General features: G+C 41.7%; 1 protein-coding gene across 1 annotated transcript in view; it reads right to left on the reverse strand.

The window, feature by feature from the left end:
• The window catches only part of dnah7 (dynein, axonemal, heavy chain 7), a 215,633-nt gene that overhangs the window by 181,888 nt on the left and 5,810 nt on the right, over positions 1–27,935 (reverse strand). Inside the window, exons 3-11 of the mRNA XM_078404574.1 lie at positions 27,782–27,863; positions 22,449–22,605; positions 18,043–18,136; positions 15,129–15,309; positions 11,809–11,878; positions 9,470–9,595; positions 7,835–7,954; positions 6,881–7,064; positions 5,517–5,696 (exon numbers count right to left, since the gene is read on the reverse strand). Of these exons, the coding sequence (XP_078260700.1) occupies positions 5,517–5,696; positions 6,881–7,064; positions 7,835–7,954; positions 9,470–9,595; positions 11,809–11,878; positions 15,129–15,309; positions 18,043–18,136; positions 22,449–22,605; positions 27,782–27,863 (1,194 nt within the window). The remainder of the gene's footprint in view (positions 1–5,516; positions 5,697–6,880; positions 7,065–7,834; positions 7,955–9,469; positions 9,596–11,808; positions 11,879–15,128; positions 15,310–18,042; positions 18,137–22,448; positions 22,606–27,781; positions 27,864–27,935) is intronic.

Genomic DNA, 27,935 nt, shown 5'->3' on the forward strand with positions numbered 1-27,935 from the left:
ACAAATACCTTCCCAAGTTGACCTTAAACCCTTTTAAAAGGCTGCCCCAGACAATGATTAATGGATCATCATGCTGGATAGATGGCAGTATTGCAAATTGTACTAGAACAGCTTGGTAGAGGTGCAGCTAGTTCTAACAAAAACTGCAGTTGCTAGAAATCTAAAATAAAAACAGGAAATGCTGGAAACACTTCGCAAGTCAGGTAGCACCTGTGGAAAGAGAAAAAAAAAACACTAATATTTCAGATCAAGGACCTCAGTTCAGAGCATCCCCAGGTCTTCAAACCAAACTGTTAACTGGCTTCCTGGATATTTTTAAGGCAGAGGTAGATAGATTCTTGATTAGTACAGGTGACAGGGGTTATGGGACCAGGGCAGCAGAATGCGGTTAGGAGGGAGAGATAGATCAGCCATGGAATAGAATGGCAGAGTAGACTTGATGGACAGAATGGCCTATTTCTGTTCCTATCACCTATGAAATTATGGACTTCCTTCCACAAATGCTGCCAACTTGCCGATTGTTTCCAGTATTTTTTTATTTTTAATCCTGGCTGTGGACCTATTGTACAATAGACTTGCACTCCAGAGCTAGCTGTACCTCTAGCGAACTGTTCTAGTACAGTTACAATACTGCCATCTATCCAGCAATGTGGAAAATTACCCAGGAATGTCCTGTTCATAAAAAGGTTGAATTCAATCTGGCTAATCTCTGTCTAATCATAGGCTGTATCAACAGTACAGTCAAGCAGCAGTTATCCACCAAAAATCTACTCCCCTGCTCTACTCTCTATACCCATCACATTGTAGCCAGACACAACCCCAAAGCCAAGGATCCTGACCCAAACTATTATCTGTCTGAAGAAGGGTCTCCACCTGAAATGTCATTTATTCCTTTTCTCCAGAGATGCTGTCGGACCCACTGAGTTGCTCCATCTTTTTGTGTCTATCTTCGGTTTAAACCAGCACCTGCAGTTCCTTCCTAAACATATTTTCTATCCATGTCCTCCAGACCCTCTGAGTTGACCCGCTGAGTTGCTCCAGCACTGTGTGCCAGCCACTTTTGAATTCACAGCGATGCCACCATCATTGGACGAATCAAAGTACAGGAGAGAGATCGACAATCTGGTTAAGTGGTGTCAGTACAACAATCCTGCTCTCAAGACAAACACAAGAACTGCAGATGCTGGTTCAAACCAAAGACAGACACAAAAATCTGGAGTAACTCAGCGGGACAGGCAGGATCTCTGGAGACAAGGAATGGGTGACGTTTCGGGTCAAGACCCTTCTTCCGACACCCGAAACATCACCCATTCCTTCTGTTCAGAGATGCTGCCTGTCCCGCTGAGTTACTCCAGCTTTTTGTGTCTGTCTTTGGTTTCAACCAGTATCTGCAGTTCCTTCCTATGCAACCCTGCTCTCAATGGTTGGTAGACCAAGGAGCTGATTGTTGACTTCAGGAAGGGAAAGCTGAGGAACCATGCACCTGTCTTTGTTGTTGGAGTGATGGTGGAGAGTTGACAGCTTCGAGTTCACATGCATCTCTGATGCTCTGTCCTGGATCCAGCATATTACGATTGCATCAAAGGAAGATCATCAACATCTCTATTCCCTCATAAGTTTAAGGAGATTCGGCATGTCAACAAATACTCTATCAGACTTCCAGGTGAGGCAGAGGTTCACCTGCACCTCCTCCAACCTCATCTATTGTATCCGCTATTCCAGATGTCAACTTCTCTACATCGATGAGACCAAACGCAGGCACGCCGATCGTTTCGCTCAACACCTTCGCTCAGTCCGCCTTGACCAACCTAATCTCCCGGTGGCTCAGCACCTCAACTCCCCCTCCCACTTCCAGTCTGACCTTTCTGTCATGGGCCTCCTCCATTGTTATAGTGAGGCCCACCGCAAATTGGAGGAACAGCATCTCATATTTCGCTTGGGCAGCTTACACCCCAGTTGTATGAGCATTGATTTCTCAAACTTCAGATAGTTCCTCTGTCCCTCTCTTTACCCTCCCCCTTCCCAGTTCTCCCACTGTCTTTGTGTCTCCAACTACATCCTCTCTTTGTCCCGCCCCCTCCCCTAGCACCAGTCTAAAGAAGGGTCTCGACTCGAAACGTCACCCATTCCTTCTCTCCAGAGATACTGCCTGACCCGTCCAGTTACTCCAGCATTTTGTGATACCCTCTATCAGACTTTGACATATGTACAGTGGAGAGCATACAGACTGGTTGCATCATAGTCTGGTTCAGTAATTTGAATGCTCAGGTGTGAAGGAGGCTGAGGAAAGTAGTGGACATTGTCCACCATTGAAGGGATTGCAAAAAGTACTAGTTCAAGAAGGTAGATAATATCATCAAAGACCCACACCAGCCTGCCCATACTCTTTCGCTGCGACTGTTAGGAAGATGGTTCTCAAAAATGACTGACGACAGTATTTCATAAACCTTCAACTTCTGTCACAAAGAAGAACAAAAGGTAGCAAGTTCGTGAGAATTCCACCACTTTCAAGTTACCATCATAACCACATGCCGTACTTACATGAAAAAAATATCATTAATTTTCCACTGCCACTGGATCTAAGTAGTGGAACTCTGCACCCAACAGCATTGTGGGAGTACCTTCAGCAAAGCTGTTCATGGTGGTGACTCAAAATCCCCTTGTTCGGTCATTTATTGGTGGGCATTAAATCTGGCATTGTCAGCACCATCCAGATCTCAAAAATGAGTAGTAAAAGAAGGTATGATGACAAAATTGTGTTCTTTCATTTATTCTGAATGGTCCTAATAATGCTGTATACTAATACTAATAATAGTCTTTTAGGTTTATGACATACGGACATGGAATAGCACAGCAAAGAAGAGTTATTTGAAAGAGCTGTTCAAATGACATCTCATAATCTTGTTTTGACATAACCATAAGATCACAAATACATATCCAATCACTTTTTGAAAGTTTGAGGGAATCTAATTTTGAAAATCTTTAGGGACAGAGCTCCTGGTCAAGATAATTATTTGTGTGGAAATTATTTGATTTCTGAGTTTTATCTTTTTGTAATTCTTTAAATCTCTGATCTCTGGTTACTGACGTTCCTTGGTCCAACAAATTCTCTCATAAATTCTGAATAGATCTTCTGTCTCTCACCTTTAATACTCTCCAATCCATTGGGAAATATCTCAGCTTCTCCAGTCTTTTCAACTCGGTTTAACACCCAACGGAATCCCAAATATGCAGCTCATGTCTCTCTGCTGCCACAACCACAGATTTAGATTATATTGCCTTTCGATGTTGGTGGTCCCAAAGTGCATACAATAATTTCACAAATCCACATTAAGTTTGTATCCACTATTTCAAAAATGTGTCTCTACACCATAGTAGGGAGGTAGCATTTGACTTCAGGTGAATAAAGTCCCGTCAGCTGCAAATAAATTACAAACTGTATCCCCTAAACTAATATCCTGGTCATTTTCAATATAAATGACCGGAGCAGTTTGATCTTCAGCAAGACAAAATTAAACAACTTTGAAGGCCTGCTTTGATTTCTTTATTCCAGCAATGAAATTCCTTGTCAGTGATAAATAATAACAATTTAACATCATAACCATTTTTTTAAATCCATTCTCAACTCCTGGAGCAATATAGAAACTGTCATTCACAGAAAATGCACCAAAAATGAAATAAAAAGATAAATTCTCCATGAATTTAATTAGGCATCGGTACAACTGGAGATCATATTTAATCTGCTACCCAATCTGCTTTAAAAAGAGGAAGAAAATTACCTACAGATTTTAAGCCAATCACTTCTGTGAAGTGCCATTATGCATTTTGGAATGACAAAACTACTTTATAAATATTTATTATTCTGATTGTTTTTTAATCAATTAGGAATCTAACTATTACTAAAACTCTCGTCTTGTTTGTTTGTCGATTTGTTAGTTTGTACGTACCTGAAATACAGCCAAAACGGTACACGATAGCGCAAAAAATTTAGGCCCACCTTACTCACCATTGGCCTGCAGTTAAATGGTTATATTTTAAAAGTTATTCACTTTTTAAACTATAAAAATCACTTTTTAAACTTGAATAAATCCCTTTTCCACTTGCCCTGCCCGTCAGCCGTGTTTGATGTTACAATGGGAATCCAACTGGTCCGTTCCCACGCAGTTGGGGCCCGTTGATCTGAAACTTATGTAAGATGGCCACCAGATCCATGTGCGAGCAGAACAAACGGGTCCGCGCCTGCGTAGTTGGGGCCCGTTGATCTAATACTTACGTAAGATGGCCGCCGGATCTGCGTGTGCGCAGATTGGGGAGGGTTGCCGCTCAGAGGGAAAGGCGGCCAATGAAGGAGTGGTGAGGAGACCTCTCCTGCTGCTGGCTGCCCGGGGCCAGAGTGAGTTGCTCCCTCTCCACTTTCCTCTCCCCCCTCGCCCTCCCCCGGCCCTGGGTTCAGGGGACGTCAGTTGGGGGAGCGTTGCTGAGCCTGCAGGAGAGGCTTGGACCCAACAGGGTTTGCCGGGCCCGCAGGAGAGGTTTGGACCCAAAAGCGGTTGCCGGGCCCGCAGAAGAGGTTTGCATGGAGGGTTGCTGGGCCTGCAGGAGAGGTTTGCATGGAGGGTTGCCGGGCCTGCAGGAGAGGTTTGCATGGAGGGTTGCCGGGCCCGCAGGAGTGGTTTGCATGGAGGACTGCCGGGCCCACAGGAGATGTTTGCATGGAGGGCTGCCGGGCCTGCAGGAGAGGTTTGCATGGAGGGTTGCCGGGCCCGCAGGAGTGGTTTGCATGGAGGACTGCCGGGCCTGCAGGAGAAGTTTGCATGGAGGGTTGCCGGGCCCGCAGGAGAGGTTTGCATGGAGGGCTGCTGGGCCTGCAGGAGAGGTTTGCATGGAGGGCTGCCGGGCCTGCAGGAGAGGTTTGCATGGAGGATTGCCGGGCCCACAGGAGTGGTTTGCATGGAGGGCTGCCGGGCCTGCAGGAGAGGTTTGCATGGAGGGCTGCCGGGCCTGCAGGAGAGGTTTGCACCCAACGGGGGTTGCCGGGAGGAGGGGGTGATAAGGGGGGTTGAGGGGGGATAGAGTGGGTGAGTGGGAGGGGAAGGGGGGAGGGGGGGATTGGGGGAGGGGAGGGTGCTTGACCAATGCAAAAAAAACAACCATTTATTTTAAAGAAAAAACGCTATTTTCGTTGAGTTTTTTTGGTTTTTTTAAACGCCATTTATTTTAAAGAAAAAACGCGATTTTAGGTTTGGGCCCAATGGGTCCACACCTGGCCAGTACAACATAAATGCTCAATTAGATTATGTGTCATTTCCCAATCATTCACATGCCAGCCTATGAGGAATGGAAATAACTTTTCAAATTCTGAAGAAAAAGTTTCTATTCCAAGATAATGGTGAAAATATGCACACTGCCACATATATGAATGCAACAACCCACAAGATGAATAAGAGTTTCAAATTCTGTATTAACTTTGCTCACCCATGCCAGGCATTCTGGAATTTAAAATGAAAACTGCTTACCCATTCAGCGTACAGTTTCGTCTCAACTCTTGGCACTAGATTCACTGTTTTCAGCATGACATCGTAAACATTCAAGAATAGCAGCTCAAAATCTTTGAACTCCGGTTCAAAATGGATGATTTCATTTTTTAGGATCAGTCGCAATATGAAACCCGGATGTTCATAAGCACGAATAGAATTCTAAGTAGAAAATGATAGACAAGATTTATATTGTAAATCATCCATGATTGTGATTCAACATCTCTACATATTTATAGCAAATAAAAGCAATAATGCATGCATGTTTTCATTAAGCAAGTAAAAGCATACAAGGATTTGCATATGAGGCATTTATTGAGAACAAGCAAACAATTTACAGCAAATATTTTGCTTATGAATTATTAAGGATCAAGTTATGTAATATTAAATGTATTTTATAGCTCATTGTTCTACAAATACTTTGATACAGCAAATTCTGGTCAGGTAATAAGGTCATACGTGATACGAGTAGAATTAGGCAATGCGTCCCATCAAGTCTACTCCGCCATTCAATCATGGCTGAACTATCTCTCCCTCCTAACCCCATTCTCCTGCCTTCTCCCCATAACCTCTGACACCTGTACTAATCAAGAGCTGTTCAAAAGCTAATCAAGAGGTAGCTGTATTCCATGGGCTAGAAGGCTCTTTATAACAATAGGTTAAATGTATCTATTCCCATGCTATGGGCAAGATGTGCACACGATGATGTACACAAGATGTACACACAATTGTCAAAGTTTGTGCTGTTTTATTCAGAAACAGTTAACTGATTTTTAAAAGTACAAAATATAAACCGTTGCCCCTTACGCTTAAACTTTAACAGTTATGAAAAATGTGGGGAAATAAGCTCAGCATCGATTTTTTTGATTTTTTTTAGATTTAGAGATACAGCGCGGAAACAGGCCCTTCGGCCCACCGGGTCCGCGCCGCCCAGCGATCCCCGCACATTAACACTAGGGACAATTTTTACATTTTACCCAGTCAATTAACCTACACACCTGTACGTCTTTGGAGTGTGGGAGGAAACCGAAGATCTCGGAGAAAACCCATGCATGTCACGGGGAGAACGTACAAACTCCGTACAGACGATGGTGTGTATAGGACATTTTTCTGGTAATAGTTCTGAAAGTCTAAACTTTTTTTTTCTTTCCAAAATGATCATTAGATCAAACAATTGAATTCATAACTACCTGAGCTTTAATATAAGTAACATTCTAGTTAACATCTAGAATCTGAAAAAGTTGGAATGCAACACCCATTATGGTCTTCATGGATTGTCATTGTTTAAGTATGTTAAAGTTCTGAAATATAATTAACAGCATCTTGTTTGTTACTGATACACGTACCGGACTGTGCACAATTAAATCAGTGTAGTCCTGAATGGAATTTAAGGTCAAACTTTGGAGCTGTGAAGTCATCAGAGTTGCAACACAGTTAAAAAAAGACAGTAGAGTGGCAGTGTCAGTACCACTGGGAACCTGCTTTCGTTTACTTCCCAGGTAATAAATATTTTGCACTTCAGGAAACCACCTAAAAGCATATCACAAAAATAAAATTTAAAATTCAGTTAAAAAATCTTTAATTTCTAATTTAAATTATTTGAATGTTTCCTTTACTCAAAGATGACACAACTTTTTTTTTTTTTTTAAATTCTGTAGTCTTTTGTTTATTACATTAGCATGTAAATAAAAACGACAAAACCATCAAAATTGTGTAAAAAAAAAGTGGATGCTGGAAATCAAAAATGTTAGTTTAGTTCAGATATACAGCGCGGAAACAGACCCTTCAGCTAATGGAGTCTGCGCCGACCAGCCTTGCCCCACGTTAACACTATTACAGCCAATTAACAGCCAATTAACCTACAAACCTGTACATCTTTGGAGCGTGGGAGGAAACCGGAGCTTCCCAGAGTAAACCCATGCAGGGGAGAACATACAAACTCCGTACAGACAACCACCTGCAGTCAGGATCGAACCTGCCGGGTCTCTGCGCTGTAAGGCAGCAACTCTACTGCTGCTCCGGTGTGCCACCCAAAATGAAGAGAAAATGCTGAAAATAATCAGCAATTCAAGCAGTAACAGGGGAGAGAGAAACATAATTAATGCTTCAGATCAATGATTTTGCATCAGAGTATAAAAGATTAGAAATAATCTCTTGCTTTCTTTGCCAGTACCAATGACAGATTGTCAACTTAAAATATCTCCGAACGAAAATACTGCCCTGACCAAGTCTTTCCAGTTTTTTTTATCTAAAGTAAATTTAAGATATTGCCATTTGACCTTATCTGAACATGGTCATACTTTTTAAGGAGTTTCTCTTTCGCCGATTCAATTTGCCTCATGTACAAGACCTGGAATGTACTCAGCTCCATTGAATCCTTACGGTTACGAAATTCGTCGATATCAATGAACCTTAAATCTCTGCAAATACAAGTTATTTTCCATTATAATACAACGTTTCACTACATTTCAAAAACAATGCAAACACCCTAAAATTCAATGTAGTTGTTTAATTTCACTCAGATCTAAATTGCAACATCAGGGAACAGGTAACTATAGTTCCATTATATAAACAGAAAATGCTGGAGAAACTTAGGAAGTCAAGTGGCATCAGTGGCAAGATAAACAGTTGATGTTTCAGGTCACGGACCCTTCATTGTTCCATAAATTCTTGTTAACCTCTGCAATGACTTTGTTTTAAAAGTGTTGGAGATAAAGAAATATCAGGAAATTGATCAATCCACTGCTAAGTAACAGACACGTAAGCATCAGGCGAGAAGAAATCACACAGCCAGGCAACTGTAATAGAGACTAATTCTCATTTTCACTTTGTAATTGGTGCCGTGTGGTGTAGAAAATTGGTGATTTCGTCACACTCCTCTCATGGTAAAATGATCACAAACCACATAAATGAACCCAACTCTCTGAACAAGATACTGTACATGCAACAGGGACAGAGTCCCCCTATCCTTACCTTTCACCCCATCAGTCGTCGCATACAACACATAATCCGCCACCTCCAATGGGATCCCAACACTAGTCACATCTTCCCATCTCCACCCCTTTCTGCCTTCCGCAGAGACCGTTCCCTCTGCAACTCCCTAGTTAACTCATCCCTTCCCACCCAAACCTACAAACCACCCCCTCCCTAGGTACCTTCCCTTGCAACCGCAGAAAATGCAACACCTGTCCCTATACCTCCTCCCTCAACTCTGTCCAGGGACCCCGACAGTCCTTTCAGGTTAGGCAGAGGTTCACTTGCACATCCTCCAACCTCATCTACTGTGTCCGTTGTTCAAGATGTGGACTCTTACACATCGGAGAGACCAAACGTAGACTGGGCGATCGTTTCGTTGAACACTTTCGCTCAGTCCACCTGAACACACCCGATCTCCCGGTTGTTAAATACTTTAATTCTCCTTCCCATCTCCACACAGACCTTTTTGTCCTCGGTCTCCTCCATTGTCAGAGTGAGGCTAAATGCAAATTGGAGGAACAGCAACTCATATTTCGCTTGGCTTGGGCAGTTCACAGCCCAGTGGTATGATCTTGATTTCTCCAACTTCAAGTAACCCCGACATTCCCCCTCTCTCTATCCCTCCCCCACCCAAGTCGCACTAGTTTCCCGTTTTCACCCAACATACAGCTAACAATGGCCTGTTTCCTTTATCATCGTTACATTTTTGCACATCTTTCATTCATTGTTCTTTATCTCTCTACATCATCATCTATATCTCTTGTTTCCCTTATCTCTAATCAGTCTGAAGAAGGGTCTTGACCCGAAAGGTCACCCATTCCTTCTCCCCAGAGATGCTGCCTGTCCTGCTGAGTTACTCCAGCTCTTTGTGTCTATCTTCAGATTAAACCAGCATCTGCAGTTCCTTCCTGAACAAATTAGACTAATTGAACGTGGCATAAAAAAACATAAAAACTCACTTAAAAGAACACTGCCAGAGATCCAAGACAGCCAACATGTTGGGATTCATTGAATTTAGGTTTGCCTTTATGAATTTACGCGCTGATAGAAAAGATTTGTTCCACGGCTTTGGTACTACATCCAACCTTAAGTTCACAAGGAAACAAAAACATTTTGTTCAGTTATATCATTTAAGGTAAAAATTCATAGATGGCAGACATGAAGAACATTGAGGACTCGAAGGAATTTCATGGGTAAAGCTTCCAGACATAAAGCATTCTTAAAATTATTATTGCATGCACAGGGGATTCAGTAGATTTTCAAAAAGGTCCATCATAAAATTAACCATCACATACGTCAATAACAATCTAAATTGGACCCCACCACTGGCCATATCTTCCCATCCTCTCCCCTCTCTGCGTTCCGCAGAGACCGTTCCCTCCGTAACTCCCTGGTCCACTCGTCCCTTCCTACCCAAACCACCCCATCCCCGTGCACTTTCCCCTGCAACCGCACGAGATGCAACACCTGTCCCTTTACCTCCCCCCTCAACTCCATCCAAGGACCCAAACAGTCTTTCCAGGTGAGACAAAGGTTCACCTGCACCTCCTCCAACCTCATCTATTGCATCCGCTGCTCTAGATGTCAACTTATTTACATCGGCGAAACCAAGCGCAGGCTCGGCGATCGCTGAACACCTGCGCTCAGACCGCATTAACAAAACTGATCTCCCGGTGGCCGAGCACTTCAACTCCCCCTCCCATTCCCAGTCTGACCTTTCTGTCATGGGCCTCCTCCAGTGCCATAGTGAGGCCCACCGGAAATTGGAGGAACAGCACCTCATATTTCGCCTGGGCAGTTTGCAGCCCAGTGGTATGAACGTCGACTTCTCCAACTTTAGATAGTCCCTCTGTCCCTCCCTTCCCCTCCCCTTCCCAGATCTCCCTCTATCTTCCTGTCTCAACCTATATCCTTCCTTTGTCGCGCCCCCCTGACATCAGTCTGAAGAAGGGTCTCGACCCGAAACGTCACCCATTCCTTCTCTCCCGAGATGCTGCCTGACCTGCTGAGTTACTCCAGCATTTTGTGAATAAATAAATTCATCAGAGGTTTGGTTTGTTAAGGTATGTCAGATTTCACAGTTGTATGGTACATGAAAGAGACAAGATGTCTAGAAATTAAAATTCATAGCAAATTACCTTATGAAGCATCTTTGATGCAGTAAACATTGCACACTGCTTACAAACAAACAGAACCAATCATAACGAGTAACCAAAAGATTGGCTGAGCAGACTTTTGAGGATGTTTTTAAGGAAACAAAATTAAATCCAAGGCAAATGTTACACCAGACCTGAAACTGCATGTTTAAGTAACCAGTTACCACATTAGAAAGGAGGAAAATATATATTACATATCAATTAGAGTCCATCTTACACTTTACAAAATGAGCTCCTTCTGCACATTGTAGTGATAAATGTAATGCTGATTGTTCCTGTGAAAATCATGCTGTAACTTTGTTAGATTAATGCTTCTAACATTAGAAATGTTAATTGATATGTTATGTAAGCATGTGAGAACTTGTCACAGGAATTTAGGATATCAATTGCCTCAAGTAATCTTCTATTCTGGCACTGTATAAAGTTAGTCCTGCATCAATTTGGCCCTAAGTTAAAGCAGAGCTGAAGTTAAAGTAAAACTTTTATTGTCCTTTACTAAAAGAATATGTATTCTACAAACAGAGAGCATATACAGATGCAACGTTCCTCGTTTTTATCCAGCATCATTTACACCGCAGAAATCAGGAAGGAAGAGAATTATGTGACATTGTGGTTAAACAAGGTAGGTAGTATAAGAAAATAACTGCAGATGCTGGTACAAATTGAAGGTAATTATTCACAAAATGCTGGAGTAACTCAGCAGGTGAGGCAGCATCTCAGGAGAGAAGGAATGGGCGACGTTTCGGGTCGAGACCCTTCTTCAGTCTGAAGAAGGGTCTCGACCCGAAACGTCGCCCATTCCTTCTCTCCTGAGATGCTGCCTCACCTGCTGAGTTACTCCAGCATTTTGTGAATAAACAAGGTAGGTAGATCATGTTAGGTATGCAAACATTTGAGTATGCACACTCACAAACAGCATTATTTGGAGGTGACCAAATGTATCTGGTACAAGGTTATTTGACACTCATACACCTCGTGACGTTCTGTGTATTTATCTATCTACCCTGACACATACATAAACTGGGCATAGAGAGCATTTAACATGCCAGAAAGTGCCGAACTGCCCTGGCTCAAAGTTCCTTTTTTTGTTGTCACACACAATTTAAACTTTAAATAGATTCACTTCATAGAAACCTTCTTACTCTGCACGGTGACTGGGGAGTTCTTTCTTTTCTTCCTCCTTCTCTCTGGGGTCTCTTAAAACGAAGTCCACTGAAAATATGAAAAGTGTATTTACAAATGAAATGCAAACACTCAAATTTACATTCAAATCCAGACGAACTCACATACTCAACTTCTAAGAACTGTATGGTTACATTTTTTTTTTTTTTTACGGCATTTCTGAGCAATCTTAAGTAGTATTTCCAGAAGTCCGCAAATATTCTCAAACGGTGGAAGGGATATACCCGTTAAAGAGCACGAAGAAATGTGGTCCAATTCTTCAACCACATTATATACAATAAGTAATTACAGATAGTTTTTCAGAACAAGCTTGCTCTTTTCAGAATTTAGTGTTTCTGTTTCAGATTTGCATGTGCCCAGAAAAGTACGTTTCATGGATTCACCATCTATTTAATCCCTGAATGGAGATTATGCCGGTTGAAACCAAAAAAACATACTTTCTTCATCAAAGATATAAACAAACAATTTCAGGATCCACATTCTGTATTGCAAACCATCTCATTCAACACGACACAGTTCATTACGTAATTATAATGATGGATTTGCAAGGTAACATTAACAAAAGGACAATATTCATCTGTATATATTTTTAAAATTAATTAATCAATAATAGTCTCACTTTTCAAAATCTGTTCTATATTATGGCTCATGAGCATATGTTTGATTTCCCAGAGTAGCTTTAGGCTTGTTGATTTTGTACAGAGGCTTCCAGATATGCCATCACAATTCATGTCAGGTAAACTGTGGTGATCTTCACTGTTTTTAAATAAACAAATGGTATTTCTTCTCATAATTTACTTTAATGGGGCTAGATCTGGTTCTACCAGCTTGTCTTTCATTCCTCACCAATAATTTATTGAAAGCAGAATCCAGGATTACTAAGAATCTGTAGCATGGAAACAAGATGTGAGCTGCAAGTTTATTTTTCTCTCCTGGGGCCTGATCTGGTTTCCCCTTAAATGTAACAGTGAGTGTATCTGTACACACGGTGCTGCTTCTGACTAAAGCAAATAGCAGAAGTAGGACCTTGGTCAACTGATAACAACACTAGTAGGTACTAGTCATACCAGATGTACAATCAGTTTATTAAAAGGTACATGTAACTCTTAAATTACCCCTTGATATATTACAAACTATCAACTATTTACAAAGAAAAAATACCAACTAATTATTTACAAATATCAGATACAAGTAGACCATTGTCTAAGTTTACTTATAAATTAAATCAAACATAAATTTAACTTTGTCTCTTTGTCTTCTCAATTATAACTCTCTTCAATTGGGACCTGTACTTAACATCTCTGATAAATCAACCCTAGGTACAGTATTGATAATTCGAGCATATTACTGCTCTAGACTTATGACCTTCTATACTATATTTCAATTGTTACGCATGTACAACTGTCTCCATAACTATTCAGAATGTATCATATTTTCTAAATATCAGCTGTTAGCAAAAAACAGGATGCTCTAGTTTGTGTGGGGGTACGTTCCTTCTCTTTTATACACCAAGTTTCATTATGCTACTGAGCCAAAGAACTCAGTTACAATCTAAATGCTTGTCATGAGCCAGGGATTACGTAGACACATGGGGATGTTGCAGTTTCCCCATTCAATAAGGAAGTTCATTCCAGGAATGAGTAGGTTAACCTATGATGAGCGTTTGTCGGCACTGGGCCTGTACTCGCGGGAGTTTAGAAGAATGAGGCGGGGGGACCTCATTGAAACATACGGAATAGTGAAAGGCTTGGATAGTGTGGACGTGGAGAGGATGTTTCCACTAGTGGAAGAGTCTCGGACTGGAGGTCATAGCCTCAGAATTAAGGACATTCTTTTAGGAAGGAGATGAGGAGAAATCTATTTAGTCAGGGGGTGGTGAATCCATGGAATTGTTTGCCACAGAAGGCTGTGGAGGCCAAGTCAGTGGATATAGGTTATGGGGAGAAGACGGGAGAATGGGGTTAGGAGGGAGAGATAGATCAGCCGTGATTGAACGGCGGAGGAGACTTGAGGGGCTGAATGGCCCAATTCTACTCCTATCACTATGTCCTTATGATCTTTTCACACATTGAGGGCAGACTTGAATCTTTTCTTCTGATTACCTGGTAATATCTGTATCAATGACAAACCTCAGAATAGAGCATCTGCTTCTGGAGACCTGAGGAGGGCATGTTAACAAGGTGGCCCACTCAGTGGGACTGACTAAATGGAATTAGGGCTTCAACGCTGTCATGTTGGCTGGGAGGGAACAAAGTTGATTCGCTTATCCTACCAGTGGATTTAGAAGATTTTGCATTGATGGTACATATCGCCTTTGAGATGCCGCCTGTAGAGTTAGTTCATGATTGAAAAGCATACAGGAGGGCAAGGATTATTGATAGCCACTAAGATGCCAGTGAGTGATCTTCAAACACCCTTTCCTTTCGACGGCTATGCTGGCACTCTGAATACATCAGTTAATTTCATCATTGATGTGTACCTTCACTGAGAGTTGGATCCTGAAAGGTGGTAAATGATCTATGTTTTCATGAGTTCTGTCCTGGACCATTATTGTTGGAGCTTGTATAGTGCAAGGGAGACTAATGAGTCGAGGATCCTTGTTTTTATTGATGTTGAATGTACAGTCAAAGTTAGTTGATGTCTCCATGGTAGGGTGTCTCAAATAATGGGTCACAATCTCTAAAGGAGAAAGCTGTTCAGCACTGGAGAAAGTTCCTAAACCAGAGGGCATTATATATCTTACCCGAGGACAATAGAAGAATTGGAATCCGAGGGGTAACTTTTAATAGGAATCCGAGGGGTAACTTTTTTCACACAAAGGGTGTTGGGTGTATGGAACAAGCTGCCAGAGGATGTAGTTGAGGCTGGGTCTATCCCATCATTTAAGAAACAGCTGGACAGGTACATGGATAGGACAGGTTTGGAGGGTTATGGACCAAGCGCAGGCAAGTGGGACTAGGGTAGCTGGGACATTGTTGGCTGGTGTGGGTGAGTTGGGCCAAAGTGCCTGTTTCCACACTGTATTAATCTGACTCTAGTAGAGCTTAGATGCTGAGTACATTCAAGATTATATCTAAAAATCTCTGGATCACTAAAGGGAATCAATGAAAATGGGAGGGTAGTGTTGTTAACTGGCACTGAGGTACAAGGTCAGATTAAATGGCAGAGCAGGCACGAGGAGTTAATTACTTATTACTGCTTTTATACATTTTCTTATGTTCACGAGCTACGTACAGTAAGCTGGTATATTAGTAAATATGCACTGCTCAATGGCTTTTACCTATTGCCTTCTTTACACTAAGAAGATAATCTTCTTTCATCTCATCTGAAAGCGACTCAATAATTTCAGTGTATATTTTGAGTCGTAATGGTACCAAGGACAAAACAACCTCCAACCAACTGTCCTCCAAAGGAGCTACATGTTCTGTGTCTATTCCATGATTAATGTAATAGTAATACCGCTGTAAAAGTAAGGGGAAAAAAAAAAAAAAAACAGAGTTAACTAACAACAGAATGACCTTGGTTACACAATTAATATTAAGACAGTTGAAACCACTGACATTTGAAAGAGCACAGATAGTGCAGTTGTGTGAAAGTTCCAGTTCTCTCTTCAGGTGCTATCTCTGTGAAGTTTGCACATTCTCCCTGAAATCTTGTATAGGAAAGAACTGAGATGCTGGTATAAATCAAAGGTAGACACAAAATGCTGGAGTAACTCAGCGGGACAGGCAGCACCTCTGGAGATGCAAGTGTGAAGAAGGGTCTCAACCCGAAAAGCTACCCATTCCTTCTCTCCAGAGATGCTGCCTGTCCCGCCGAGTTACTCCAGCATTTTCTGTCCATCTCCCTGAGATCTTGTTGGGTTTCTATAGATTACCATATTAGATCACCTCACTTATTATGCATGCTGCACATTCCACATGTGATCCAGTCCAGATCTTCATCCCTACCTAGACTATGTAAGCTGCCTTACGCTGTCTCACAGCAGACTTGATGCTGACTACAGAGACGATAGCATGTAATGTTTCCTCCGCTTGTGTTACAATAAAACCATGAGTTGGTACTCCTGGGTATGGGTTTGATTCCAACAACATGGTGTCAGAAGTGGGATGTGCAGCGTGCATAATAAGTGAGGTGATCTAATATGGTAATCTACAGTTTCTTACAAGTGCTCTGCCTTCCTCTCAGGTCAATAAGTGATGCCTAACATGTTAGCTGCGTTTCTCTCCCCAAAAAACGCAGCCTTAAAAAGCTCAGTATTTCCAGTATTTTCTGCTTTTATTAGTGTTAAGAAGTACTGTAGTTATATTAGTCTAATAACTTGCCAACAGAGATACAAGGGCCAAGCAGTCCTTTTCTGTGGAATTCTGCAGTTCTGAAAGCAATAACTTGCACTGTTAACAATTAAAGAGCAGTGATAATAAGCTTTTGTACATATTCCATGTTTTACCTAATGTTATGTTGCAATATGGTGATGTTGAATAATTTAATACTAATCTTTTAATTGCTGTTAAGAAATTATAGAGAGCGCCATTTCAATCATCATGTTATTTAAATGATGAAGATTTTTTAAAATAAACATCAGGGCAAAGCATTCAATAAAATTTAAATCAAAACTCAAATTAATCACTTTACTTTCATTAAGTCAGCATTTAATTTAGATTTAACTTTAAATTCTGGAAAGCAGCATTGAAAATTCTTTGCTCCTATTAATCTTTTACTATATTGGTTTAAGGACCAATACTTTTAAAGAACATTTAGGATTAGTAATGTCTATTTTTCTTAACTTCCCATTTTATTAACATTACACTGCCCACACTTGTGGATGGCAATTATTTTAATCAGAAAATGACAATTTTCCATCTTCATAGAAATCAGCAGATTGCATTAAATATGATGGACACTGAAGCTGGGGTAACTCAGCGGGACAGGCAGCATCTCTGGAGAGAAGGAATGGGTAACGTTTCGGGGCGAGACCCTTCTTCAGATATTAAACGTGATCTTTTGAGCTAATCAAAAAAGGTTCATTTACATCATTTATTTACTCCTTCATACATACTATTTGGTCACGGTTTTAGTTTAAATTAAATAAATTAACCTTAAAAATAGCTGCACTAGTCAACTGAAAATTATTCTGAACTTACAAACCAAAACTATCGTGACTCTTAAAGATAACATCAACTACTTCATGCAAAAATGCATCATGGTCAATTTCAGGGTGACCTGAACTACTGCGGCCACTAAAACACAGATGTTTGACAGGAACATTTAAAAATCCAATGAGAAAAATATATTGGAACAGATCTTCAACAAGGAGACCGGCTCCCAGCTCATCAATATGGTCTGGGGTCTCTCCTGCACAAGTGGCTGGTTGAATTGATGGAACTGTGGTCGGCGAAATCGCCTCTTCCTCCACCCCCATTCACCGTCACAAATGTTTGTGAATAATCACAGAATGTGGTTGACATTTGACATTTCAACTTCCAAAATTACCTGAACTTCTTAAAAAGTAAAATATTTAAATGTTAAAAATCCAGGTGCACTTGGAAAAAATTAAATCCAGACAAAGATTCCAGCCCAAAATCATGGAAGAGTTAGATTTAGCTCATGGGGCTGAAGGAATCAAGGGACATGGGGAAATAGCAGGAACGGGGTACCAATTTTGGATGATCAGCCAAGATCATATTGAATGGCGGTGCTGGCTCAAAGGGCCGAATGGCCTACTCCTGGCACCTATTTTCTATGTTTCTATGTTTTTAAGATTGCATCGCCTAAAGTAGCACTGATGAAATATTCTGCAGTCAACAATCTGCTGATCAGGGATTGTAGTACAGACTACCCTTGAAGATAGCTATGTTAAGGGCATGATACCTAGGCAGATCCATGCAGGGTTCAGCCTCAATAGCCAAGAGCTTTCAGTCAGCAATGATGAAAACATGCTCACCACAGACCTCTAAAAGTTCACCATGATTCACACAGTTGCAATTGAGGTAAAAGAAGAGGTGTATTCCACACAGACGAACCCTGAAGTCAAAAGAGACTTAATAAGATCATCAACTTGAAGAGCAAGGGTGGTGGCAGAAACAAGTATGCTCCCACCTCAAAACACAGGGAACATAAAACTGCTGTCTGAACCACTCTCAGAAATATCAAGAAAATTAACAGCATTTTAGATTGCAAGCAGTATTTCTCACAAGGATGTCTTTCTCCGCTGCTGAAGGATGTCCGGATGTTGACGGTTCGGTTTCATCTAAAGGAGGTGGCTGTCTGGCTGCACATTCTTGCTGCCTGTTATTTGAAATGGTCAAAAACAAATTGTTATTTGAGATAAACACAGGCATATCTGCATATAATTGTAGGCCAGGAACAACTTTATCTTCTTGACAATGAGTACATTTTTAAAAAGGTGTACAAATAGTATACATTAAAACATGAACGTTCACTCCGTAACTCCCTGGTCCACTCGTCCCTTCCTACCCAAACCACCCCATCCCCGGGCACTTTCCCCTGCAACCGCACAAGATGCAACACCTGTCCCTTTACCTCCCCCCTCAACTCCATCCAAGGACCCAAACAATCTTTCCAGGTGAGCCAGAGGTTCACCTGCACCTCCTCCAACCTCATCTATTGCATCCGCTGCTCCAGATGTCAACTTATTTACATTGGCGAAACCAAGCGCAGGCTCGGCGATCGCTTCGCTCAACACCTGTGCTCGGTCCGCGTTGGCCAAACTCGTCTCCCGGTGGCCGAGCACTTCAACTCCCCCTCCCATTCCCAGTCTGACCTTTCTGTCATGGGCCTCCTCCAGTGCCATAGTGAGGCCCAAATTGGAGGAACAGCACCTCATATTTCGCCTGGGCAGCTTGCAGCCCAGTGGTATGAACATTGACTTCTGCAACTTTAGATAGTTCCTCTGTCCCTCTCTTCCCCTCCCCCTCTCCCAGATCTCCCTCTATCTTCCTGTCTCCACCTATATCCTTCCTTTGTCCCGCCCCCCTGACATCAGTCTGAAGAAGGGTCTCGACCTGAAACGTCGCCCATTTCTTCTTTCCTGAGATGCTGCCTGACCTGTTGAGTTACTCCAGCATTTTGTGAATAAATACCTTCGATTTGTACCAGCATCTGCAGTTATTGTCTTATAAAACATTGTCCCAAGTCTGCCACACAATTGAATTAAGACGAGGCTTTGATCTTCACCCAATTAAGTAAAGGAATGACAATCTCTGGCTAATATCCTGTGGAAAATAACTCTTCAAACAATGAGCTTTGCATTCTTCATTTGCACATCTCTCCAAAATGAGTTGGCCTCAAAAGGATAAATTCTCAGAATTGGTTTGATTGTTGTGGCAGTCTGTACTCTGTTACTCACATAATATGCTGGGAATACTAATAGACAATAGACAATAGACAATAGGTGCAGGAGTAGGCCATTCAGCCCTTCGAGCCAGCACCACCATTCAATGCGATCATGGCTGATCACTCTCAATCAGTACCCCGTTCCTGCCTTCTCCCCATACCCCCTCACTCCGCTATCCTTAAGAGCTCTATCCAGCTCTCTCTTGAAAGCATCCAACGAACTGGCCTCCACTGCCTTCTGAGGCAGAGAATTCCACACCTTCACCACTCTCTGACTGAAAAAGTTCTTCCTCATCTCCGTTCTAAATGGCCTACCCCTTATTCTTAAACTGTGGCCCCTTGTTCTGGACTCCCCCAACATTGGGAACATGTTATCTGCCTCTAATGTGCCCAATCCCCTAATTATCTTATATGTTTCAATAAGATCCCCCCTCATCCTTCTAAATTCCAGTGTATACAAGCCCAATCGCTCCAGCCTTTCAACATACGACAGTCCCGCCATTCCGGGAATTAACCTAGTGAACCTACGCTGCACGCCCTCCATAGCAAGAATATCCTTCCTCAAATTTGGAGACCAAAACTGCACACAGTACTCCAGGTGCGGTCTCACCAGGGCCCGGTACAACTGTAGAAGGACCTCTTTGCTCCTATACTCAACTCCTCTTGTTACGAAGGCCAACATTCCATTGGCTTTCTTCACTGCCTGCTGTACCTGCATGCTTCCTTTCATTGACTGATGCACTAGGACACCCAGATCTCGTTGAACTCCCCCTCCTCCTAACTTGACACCATTCAGATAATAATCTGCCTTTCTATTCTTACTTCCAAAGTGAATAACCTCACACTTATCTACATTAAACTGCATCTGCCATGTATCCGCCCACTCACACAACCTGTCTAAGTCACCCTGCAGCCTTATTGCATCTTCCTCACAATTCACACTACCCCCCAACTTAGTATCATCTGCAAATTTGCTAATGGTACTTTTAATCCCTTCGTCTAAGTCATTAATGTATATCGTAAATAGCTGGGGTCCCAGCACCGAACCTTGCGGTACCCCACTGGTCACTGCCTGCCATTCCGAAAGGGACCCATTTATCCCCACTCTTTGCTTTCTGTCTGTCAACCAATTTTCTATCCATGTCAGTACCCTACCCCCAATATCATGTGCCCTAATTTTGCCCACTAATCTCCTATGTGGGACCTTGTCGAAGGCTTTCTGAAAGTCGAGGTACACCACATCCACTGACTCTCCCTTGTCAATTTTCCTAGTTACATCCTCAAAAAATTCCAGTAGATTTGTCAAGCATGATTTCCCCTTCGTAAATCCATGCTGACTCGGAATGATCCCGTTACTGCTATCCAAATGCTCAGCAATTTCGTCTTTTATAATTGACTCCAGCATCTTCCCCACCACTGATGTCAGACTAACTGGTCTATAATTACCCGTTTTCTCTCTCCCTCCTTTCTTAAAAAGTATATCAGTTGGCAGTGACGAACTACCGTTTCCCCAATCGGAGGTGGGGATGGAAGAAAGAAGAGCAAACAGAAAAGGTCCATGCATGTTAAAGGGGAAAAAAAAACTCATGGATTCTCTCTCTCTGCCTTCAATCCAAAAGGGAGCTGCTCATCTCAAATTCCTGCTGGATTATCATCCAATTTGCAATCATGTCAGGGTTTTGATAAACCAGGTCTCGACAACAATAACAGAAATTTCCAGGCATTTTCAACACTTGGTGGTCTTGAAACTTAAATGTTTTAATTTGAAGGCTTGATTTCACCTTAAATATTTCCACAAGCACAACAATGCTGTTCCTAATTTTGGAACTAATTTTCCTAAATGATCCAACCTCCGTATGTTTGTAAGTGCGCCCTGTAGCTCAATGTCAAATAAATCAAGCTTAATTGCAATAATTCTTTTGATGCAGGATATGTTGGAAATAACACATAGTGTTGCTGCAGAATTATAGCTCATTACTTAATTGCAAAACTAATCAAAAACCATTTAAGCCGTTTTTCAAAAGAATTTAAGTAATTTTGTTTTGTACACCAAATTAACTGACCAGATTTTCCATGTCACTGTTAAGCTATCTGTATTGGAAATCGATGCTAATTATAAAAAATGAGCTATCATAAGAATGCTAGAAAACAAGAAATTGGAACAGCAGAGTGCCATTCAGCAATTTGACCCCATTATTCATTACAATGGTTTCAGACTTCCACTTTCGTGTACTATTCTGATAGCATGGATACATTGCTGGATACAAAGGTAAACAAGCTCTATTAACAACTCAGACTGATGAACACAAAATGCTGGAATAACTCAGAAGGTCAGGCAGCAACTCGGGAGAGAAGGAATTAGTGACGTTTCGGGTCGAGACCCTTCTTCAGTCCTACCTGGACATTAGAAAAGGTTTCCAGCTCCGGTTCCAAACCTCCCAATTCGGACCCAACCCAGACTACAGGTTCCGACAGTCGATCTGCCGCTTTGCCCAACAATTCATGTTTCCTCTGAAAATTGCCTTCTTATTCCTAACCTGTGTTTACCATCCTCTCAACCCAGAAAGTTCCACTGAGCTTACAATATCTGCATTAGCCATTTCACTGGACCATGCAACCAACCACTTACAGATTCTTCAGGGCTTTCAATATTGATCTTTAAAACAACATGATCCCATAGTGTTTATATACTAATTTTTTTTTATTGTGACAGTTATCTCTTTCATCTCTCCTGGTCATTTCTTCATGTATTCAAGAGAGAGTTAGATATAGCTCAAAGGGTGATATAGCTCAAGGGATATGGGGAGAAAGCAGGAACAGGGTACTGATTTTGGATGAATACCCATGACCTTATTGAATGGCGGTGCTGGCTCGAAGGGCTGAATGGCCTACTCCTGTACCTATTTTCAATGTTTCTATGTTTCTATTTCTGTTTCCCTTTTCATAATCCAGATGTTTCCAAAATTAGAATAAAGTCCTACAACATGAAAAATTAAGTTGTGGTGCGTACTGTACTCAGGATCATGTTTGCTCTAATTGCTTCCCTCCTGGAAGTACTTATCACACTAAGGATGTCCTTTTAGTTTGGGGCAGAGGGGGAGAGGGGTGGGTGCAGAGGGAAGATGCAGGAGAAAGTTCACATCCAACAGGTTGAACTATCCGGCTGCAGCATCATCATTCCACATTGCATTAAAAGCACCGAACAATAAGATCAAAGCGCAATACAGCTAGGGCATACACCTACATAATAATATTAACTAGAGCACTTCTGAAATGCTCACGATCCTTTTTGGGCTGGAAAGCTGCATCATGCGTTGGCCGAGCCCCGCCACCTGTGCTTGTACCAGACGTTCCAGGTTCCCAGGCTTTGACCCGTTTGCGTTTTGGGGGCGGTGAACACCCTGGAGAAACAAAAAGGTTATTATTTCAGTGTCCAAGTACATAAAAACAACCTGAAATGATACTCTGTTCAGTGAATAAAATTTAAGACATCACCCGCCGTTTCAATTTGACGCTAAACAACTCTCAGGCAGCAAAAGAGTTGTGTTCAGCACGTCCCCCCTCTCCACGTCGCTGATCGGTCCAAAGGAACCCCCAGAGCCATTACAGTTTGGCACCAGCACCGTCGCAGGAGCTGCCAGAACCAGGTTGTAGACAACGACCAACTGCCTTCGGGACGCCGACTCCGGATTTTTCTTGAGGTTTACTCCTGGAGCCTTTTCCATGACTGGATATGGCCACAAGGCAGTGGAGGTTTTAGATCAGAGTTTTCCCTCTCCTAGATGGACTGCCTTCCCAGTCTGACGAGCCTCATCTGCCCGAGACTAGTGGGGGCGGGAGCGTCTACCTTCCCGTCTATAGCACCTGCCTACTGCAGCGTTCATCCATCCGCCTTCCCAGCCGTTGTGACACTCCACTCCATCATCCTCCGCCTGTTTCACCGTTGAGGTCTTGGTTGGATTGCTCTTTCTCAGGGACCTCCCCCTCGACCTTACCGCCATGGGTGACCCAACCAGGAGCATAGCTCCAGACGGCCTCGCTCTCAGTATCTCAGGACCACACAAGCTTCTCCGCCACGACATGGTGACTATCCACGGAGAATGGACAGATTCTCTGTCCAGTTGCGAATCTTTTCATAAGTCAGACCTAAACAGAATATCCATTTCATGGTGTCTGGTCTCAGATATGCATACAGCATGGGCTACTCAATTCGAGGCCCATGGCTAGTGACATCTTGAGCTGCAATTAGTCTTGCTAATCTGAAGCAAATAGGAAGGAAGGAACCACTGCTGCTCAGTAGACAAGTTTTAGGTTTTAAATTTGAGTTTAGGTTTATTATTGTCACTTGGATCGAGGTAGAGGGAAAAGCTTTTTTTTGCATGCAATCCAAACAGAGATATACCATACATAGATCCAATCAGATCAAACTCAAGTACAATAGACAGAGCAAAGGGGAAGATACAAAGTGGAAAATATAGTTCTCAGCATTGTAGCACATCAGCTCCATGGACAAAGTCCAATATCGTCAATGAGGTAGAAGTGAATCGAACAGTGAGTGCCCCAACTTATGGAAGGAACATTCTTTAAGAAGCTGTTCCTGAGTCCCATGGTGCATGCTTTCAGGCTTCTGTACCTTCTGCTGGACAGGAACAGGGAGGAGGAGAATAATTGAAGTATGACTAGTCTTTGATTATGTCCTGCTGAATTATTCCAGCTTTTTGTGTCTATCTTTGATTATGTTGTTTGCTTCTCCGAGGCAGCGTGATGTGTGGATGGAGTCAATTGTGGAAAGAGTTATATGTGTGGTGGACGTGGCTACATCCATGACTCTGCGATTTCTTGCGGTCTTGGGTAAAGCGATTCCCAAACCAGGCTGTGATGCAACCCGACAGTATGCTTTCTATGAGTGCACCAGTAGAAGTTTGCAAGTCACTGGAAACATGCCGGAATGTTTTCAGTCTGGAAGTTGGTGAGTCTTCTTGTCTGTCACATCAATGTGGATTCAATTTTTTGCCAAATTTAATGGATTAATCGTCAAACATCTTTTACCACAAAGGATGTGCTGGCCAACTGAAGGCTGCGGTGTATTTACTGACTGGCGGCTCCCGACTCTTGAAAAGTGGTCCACATTTTCCAGGATTTCACTGCGGACTTCAGAGGCCAGTGTTACACAATGCAGCAGGTTGCTGCAGGAGGACTTTGGCCTTGTGGGTATTGATGGAAAGGCCCGTCTTCTTGTGTGCTTCAGCAAGCAAGTCAATAACAGCATCGACCTCAACCTCCAAGTGCAAGCATCATCTGCACATTACATATCGGGACGTTGGAATGTCCTTGCTTTTGGAGCACTGTTGCTGTGTGTTGAATCGTTTCCCATTAATTGTGAGGATCAGCTCCAGTCCAGTGAGATGGATGCTGGCGGCATGTGCAAGAATGTGGCACCAACAGTTGAAAAGTGTGTCAGATTAGTACCTCAATTCACTTTGGGTTTTTAAAAAAAAAGTTATACAATAGAACGTTTCCAATGAACACAGAAAGGGAGGCAAGTAACAGGGCCCCCGTGAGTTTAAAAGGAGTGAACCAGATGACAATTCATCAGGATTTCCACGAAGGATCTCGACCCAAAAGGTCACCTATTCCTTTTCTCCAGAGATGCTGTCTAACCCGTTGAGTTGCTCCAGCTTTTTGTGTCTATATTAGGATTTCCAACTAGTGCTTTTGTCATACACAAAAAGATGCCGGAACGCACAATTAATAAACATATCTATCAGGTGGACGGAAACCGAAATAAAGAATGTTTAACTTTTTAGAAGTTAAGGTATGCCATACCATCACAAAAACAGCACCAGTTACATAGAAGATGAATGGAGTGGAGTGGTTCAAAGCTACTCCTTTCATTTCTCTCAAAATTGATGTGCATTGAATATCATTTCCACCATGTCGTTAAAATGGCTGCAATTCACACTACATTTCAAACAGCAGATAATCCAGTCCTGGATGCTTTTGAAGAGCAGTTTGTTTTTTCCAGGGATAGCATAGTTGTTTGGATGAATTGCATATTGCAATGACGAATATGAGCCACAACCATATATTCTGTAAAACTCTGGCCACAACTTCCCCTCAATCTGATTACATCATTTGCAACCTCATGTCCACCTGATCTATTCCACAGGGATACGAAAACAAAACATTTAGTTGTTATTTTTCTCATTTCATAACAGTTGCCTAGGACATTAGCCTGTCTGTCCTGTAATGGCAATTCCCCTCACGTGCTTTAAAAAATTAATGCCTCTCTGGAATATTTATGTGTTTCGTTTTATTCTCCCTGATAATTTAATTTTATGTATATTTTTTCTTCCTAAGTATTAGAGTTGATGTACTGTGTACAGTTCTGGTTGCCCTGCTATAGAACTTAATAAAGAAAGAGGCACCTACAATCATTAATTGAACTGGAAAGAATGCAAAATAGATTTGTGGATGTTTCGGGTCTGGAAAGGCTGATTAGGCTGGGATCTTTTATAGCTGGAATGTATGAAATTGAGGGATGATCTTAGAGCTTATAAAATCATGACGGGCATAGATAGGGTGAACAGACACCAGGTAGGAGAGTTTAAAACTAAAAGACATGGGTTTAAAGTGTGAGTGGAAAGATTTTAAACAGGGACCCAAGGGGCAACTTTGTCAGACAAAGGATATATGGAACATGCTGCCGGATGAAGTAGCAGAGACAGGTACAATTATGACATTTAAAAGACGCCTGGTACATGGACAGGAATGATTCGGAAGGATGTGGGCCAGACGAAGGCAAGTGAACAAGCTTGGTTGGCAATTTGATCAAAATGGATGCGTTGGGAAGAATCATTTATTTTGATGCTGTTTAACTCTCCAATCTATGACTCTAGATTTTTTTCCTAATTTCATTAAAGTCTCTTTGTCATGCTCTCTCTCCTGCTTTTCTCATCTGTTGTAGGTGCCTCTTTCTTTATTAATTTTCCCTAAATGCCTTTAAACATCCAGTTTCCTATATTTATTCCTTTTCATTAAAAAAATATTTTATTTAATTGAATTGCATTAAACATTTCATTGCTGCACTACATTATTTCCCAATATTGTCTTTGCTGCTTATTTTCCCAACTTTTGGTCACTACAGCCACATACCCCAACCCCAACTTCACAGCTTTTCTCCAAACTATTCAGAATCAGAATCAGAATAACCTTCAATGTCATCCAAAAAAACAAGTCTTTTGGATGAAATTCCGTTACCCACAGTCCAACAATAAGAGCAATAATTACCGAGATAGTGGTCATACTTAAACCATTTTCAGCTGACTACTGAAACTGATTAGCAGACTATTGCCTCAATATTCTCCACCAATTTAGTATTCTTTATTTCTTTGATTCATTCACCATTTCAGGATCCAACAAATAAATCAAATCACACAGATTTTCCACACCAAATTGGATAGTTCTTTACACATCACAGGAACTACATTTCTTTATTCCTTTTATCTACTTCTAGTTTAATTTAGTTTATTGTCTTGTGTACCAAGGTGCAGTGAGCTTTTGTTGCATGCTAACCAGTCAGCGGAATAACATTACATGATTACAATCGAGGAATTCACAGATACATGATAAGGGAATAACGTTTAGTGCAAGGTAAAGCCAGTATTATCCGATCGAAGATAATCCAAGGGTCACCAATGAGGTGGATAGTAGTTCAGGATTGCTCTCTGGTTGTGGTAGGATGGTTTCAGTTGCCTAATAACAGCTGGGAAGAAACTGTCCCTGACTCTGGAGGTGTACGTTTTCACACTTCTAAACCTTTTGCCTGCCCATCTTAAGGATGATTACTCATGTTCACAACTTGAACATAATTACGTTTCCTCCTCCTTTTTGTAGCATCTTGCTCAGTTTTTATTCTTGATTATCTTTAATCACTAGATTATGTTTATTGAGGCAGCAACACATGTTTCTACTTGCATTATGATGCTGTGTCTTAATAAGGAAATCTATTCCATCCCTTTTTTAATTATCTTTTTAAATATGTCAACCCCTGCAATTTTTTTACTCTCGACACCATGTCTTCTATACCATGTGGTTTCATGCATCATGTTATTACCTTTATTTTATTTGAGCAGTAAATACATTATTGTTTGTGGAGTTTAGCTCATTGTCAATAATTAGTCCTCATTTGAATTTTAACTGCCCTTTTACATTCCTATAAATTCATTCATTTAAAGCTTCAATTCCTGTGGGGTTTTTTTCCCTAATTCAATTTGTTTCATTAAAGCTTTTGTTGCCTCCCCATTCACCATCTGTTTTGGCATAGTACTCATTCCAGCTCAAGTGAAGGCTGTTCAATTGTTGCATGTCTTTCCTTTCCCAGTATTAATAACAGTTACCATGAGAGCGCAGCTCAGCTCTTGATTATAAACCAAATGAAAACATCATAAATGATCTCAACCATCTCTGTACTTGAAAACTGGTGGAGAAAAGAAGAGGTGGAATCGGGTGTAATTGAGAATACTTTCCTGTCAAAAATGGAATACAAGTATTTCATCTCCAAGGATTCAAACTTACTGGGTAAATCGCATTGTTCATCCACCTCCGCTTGCAGAAAGAAAGAGGGTGATGCTATTTGCCACAATGGCTTGGACCGACTCTGAAAAGTTGTACAGACAAATAGAACAGTCACTTTCCTTTGAAAATTGTTGCATCAAGGATACAAATTTTT

This window comes from Rhinoraja longicauda, chromosome 8, assembly GCF_053455715.1.
Source record: "Rhinoraja longicauda isolate Sanriku21f chromosome 8, sRhiLon1.1, whole genome shotgun sequence".
NCBI classification, from domain to species: domain Eukaryota; kingdom Metazoa; phylum Chordata; class Chondrichthyes; order Rajiformes; family Arhynchobatidae; genus Rhinoraja; species Rhinoraja longicauda.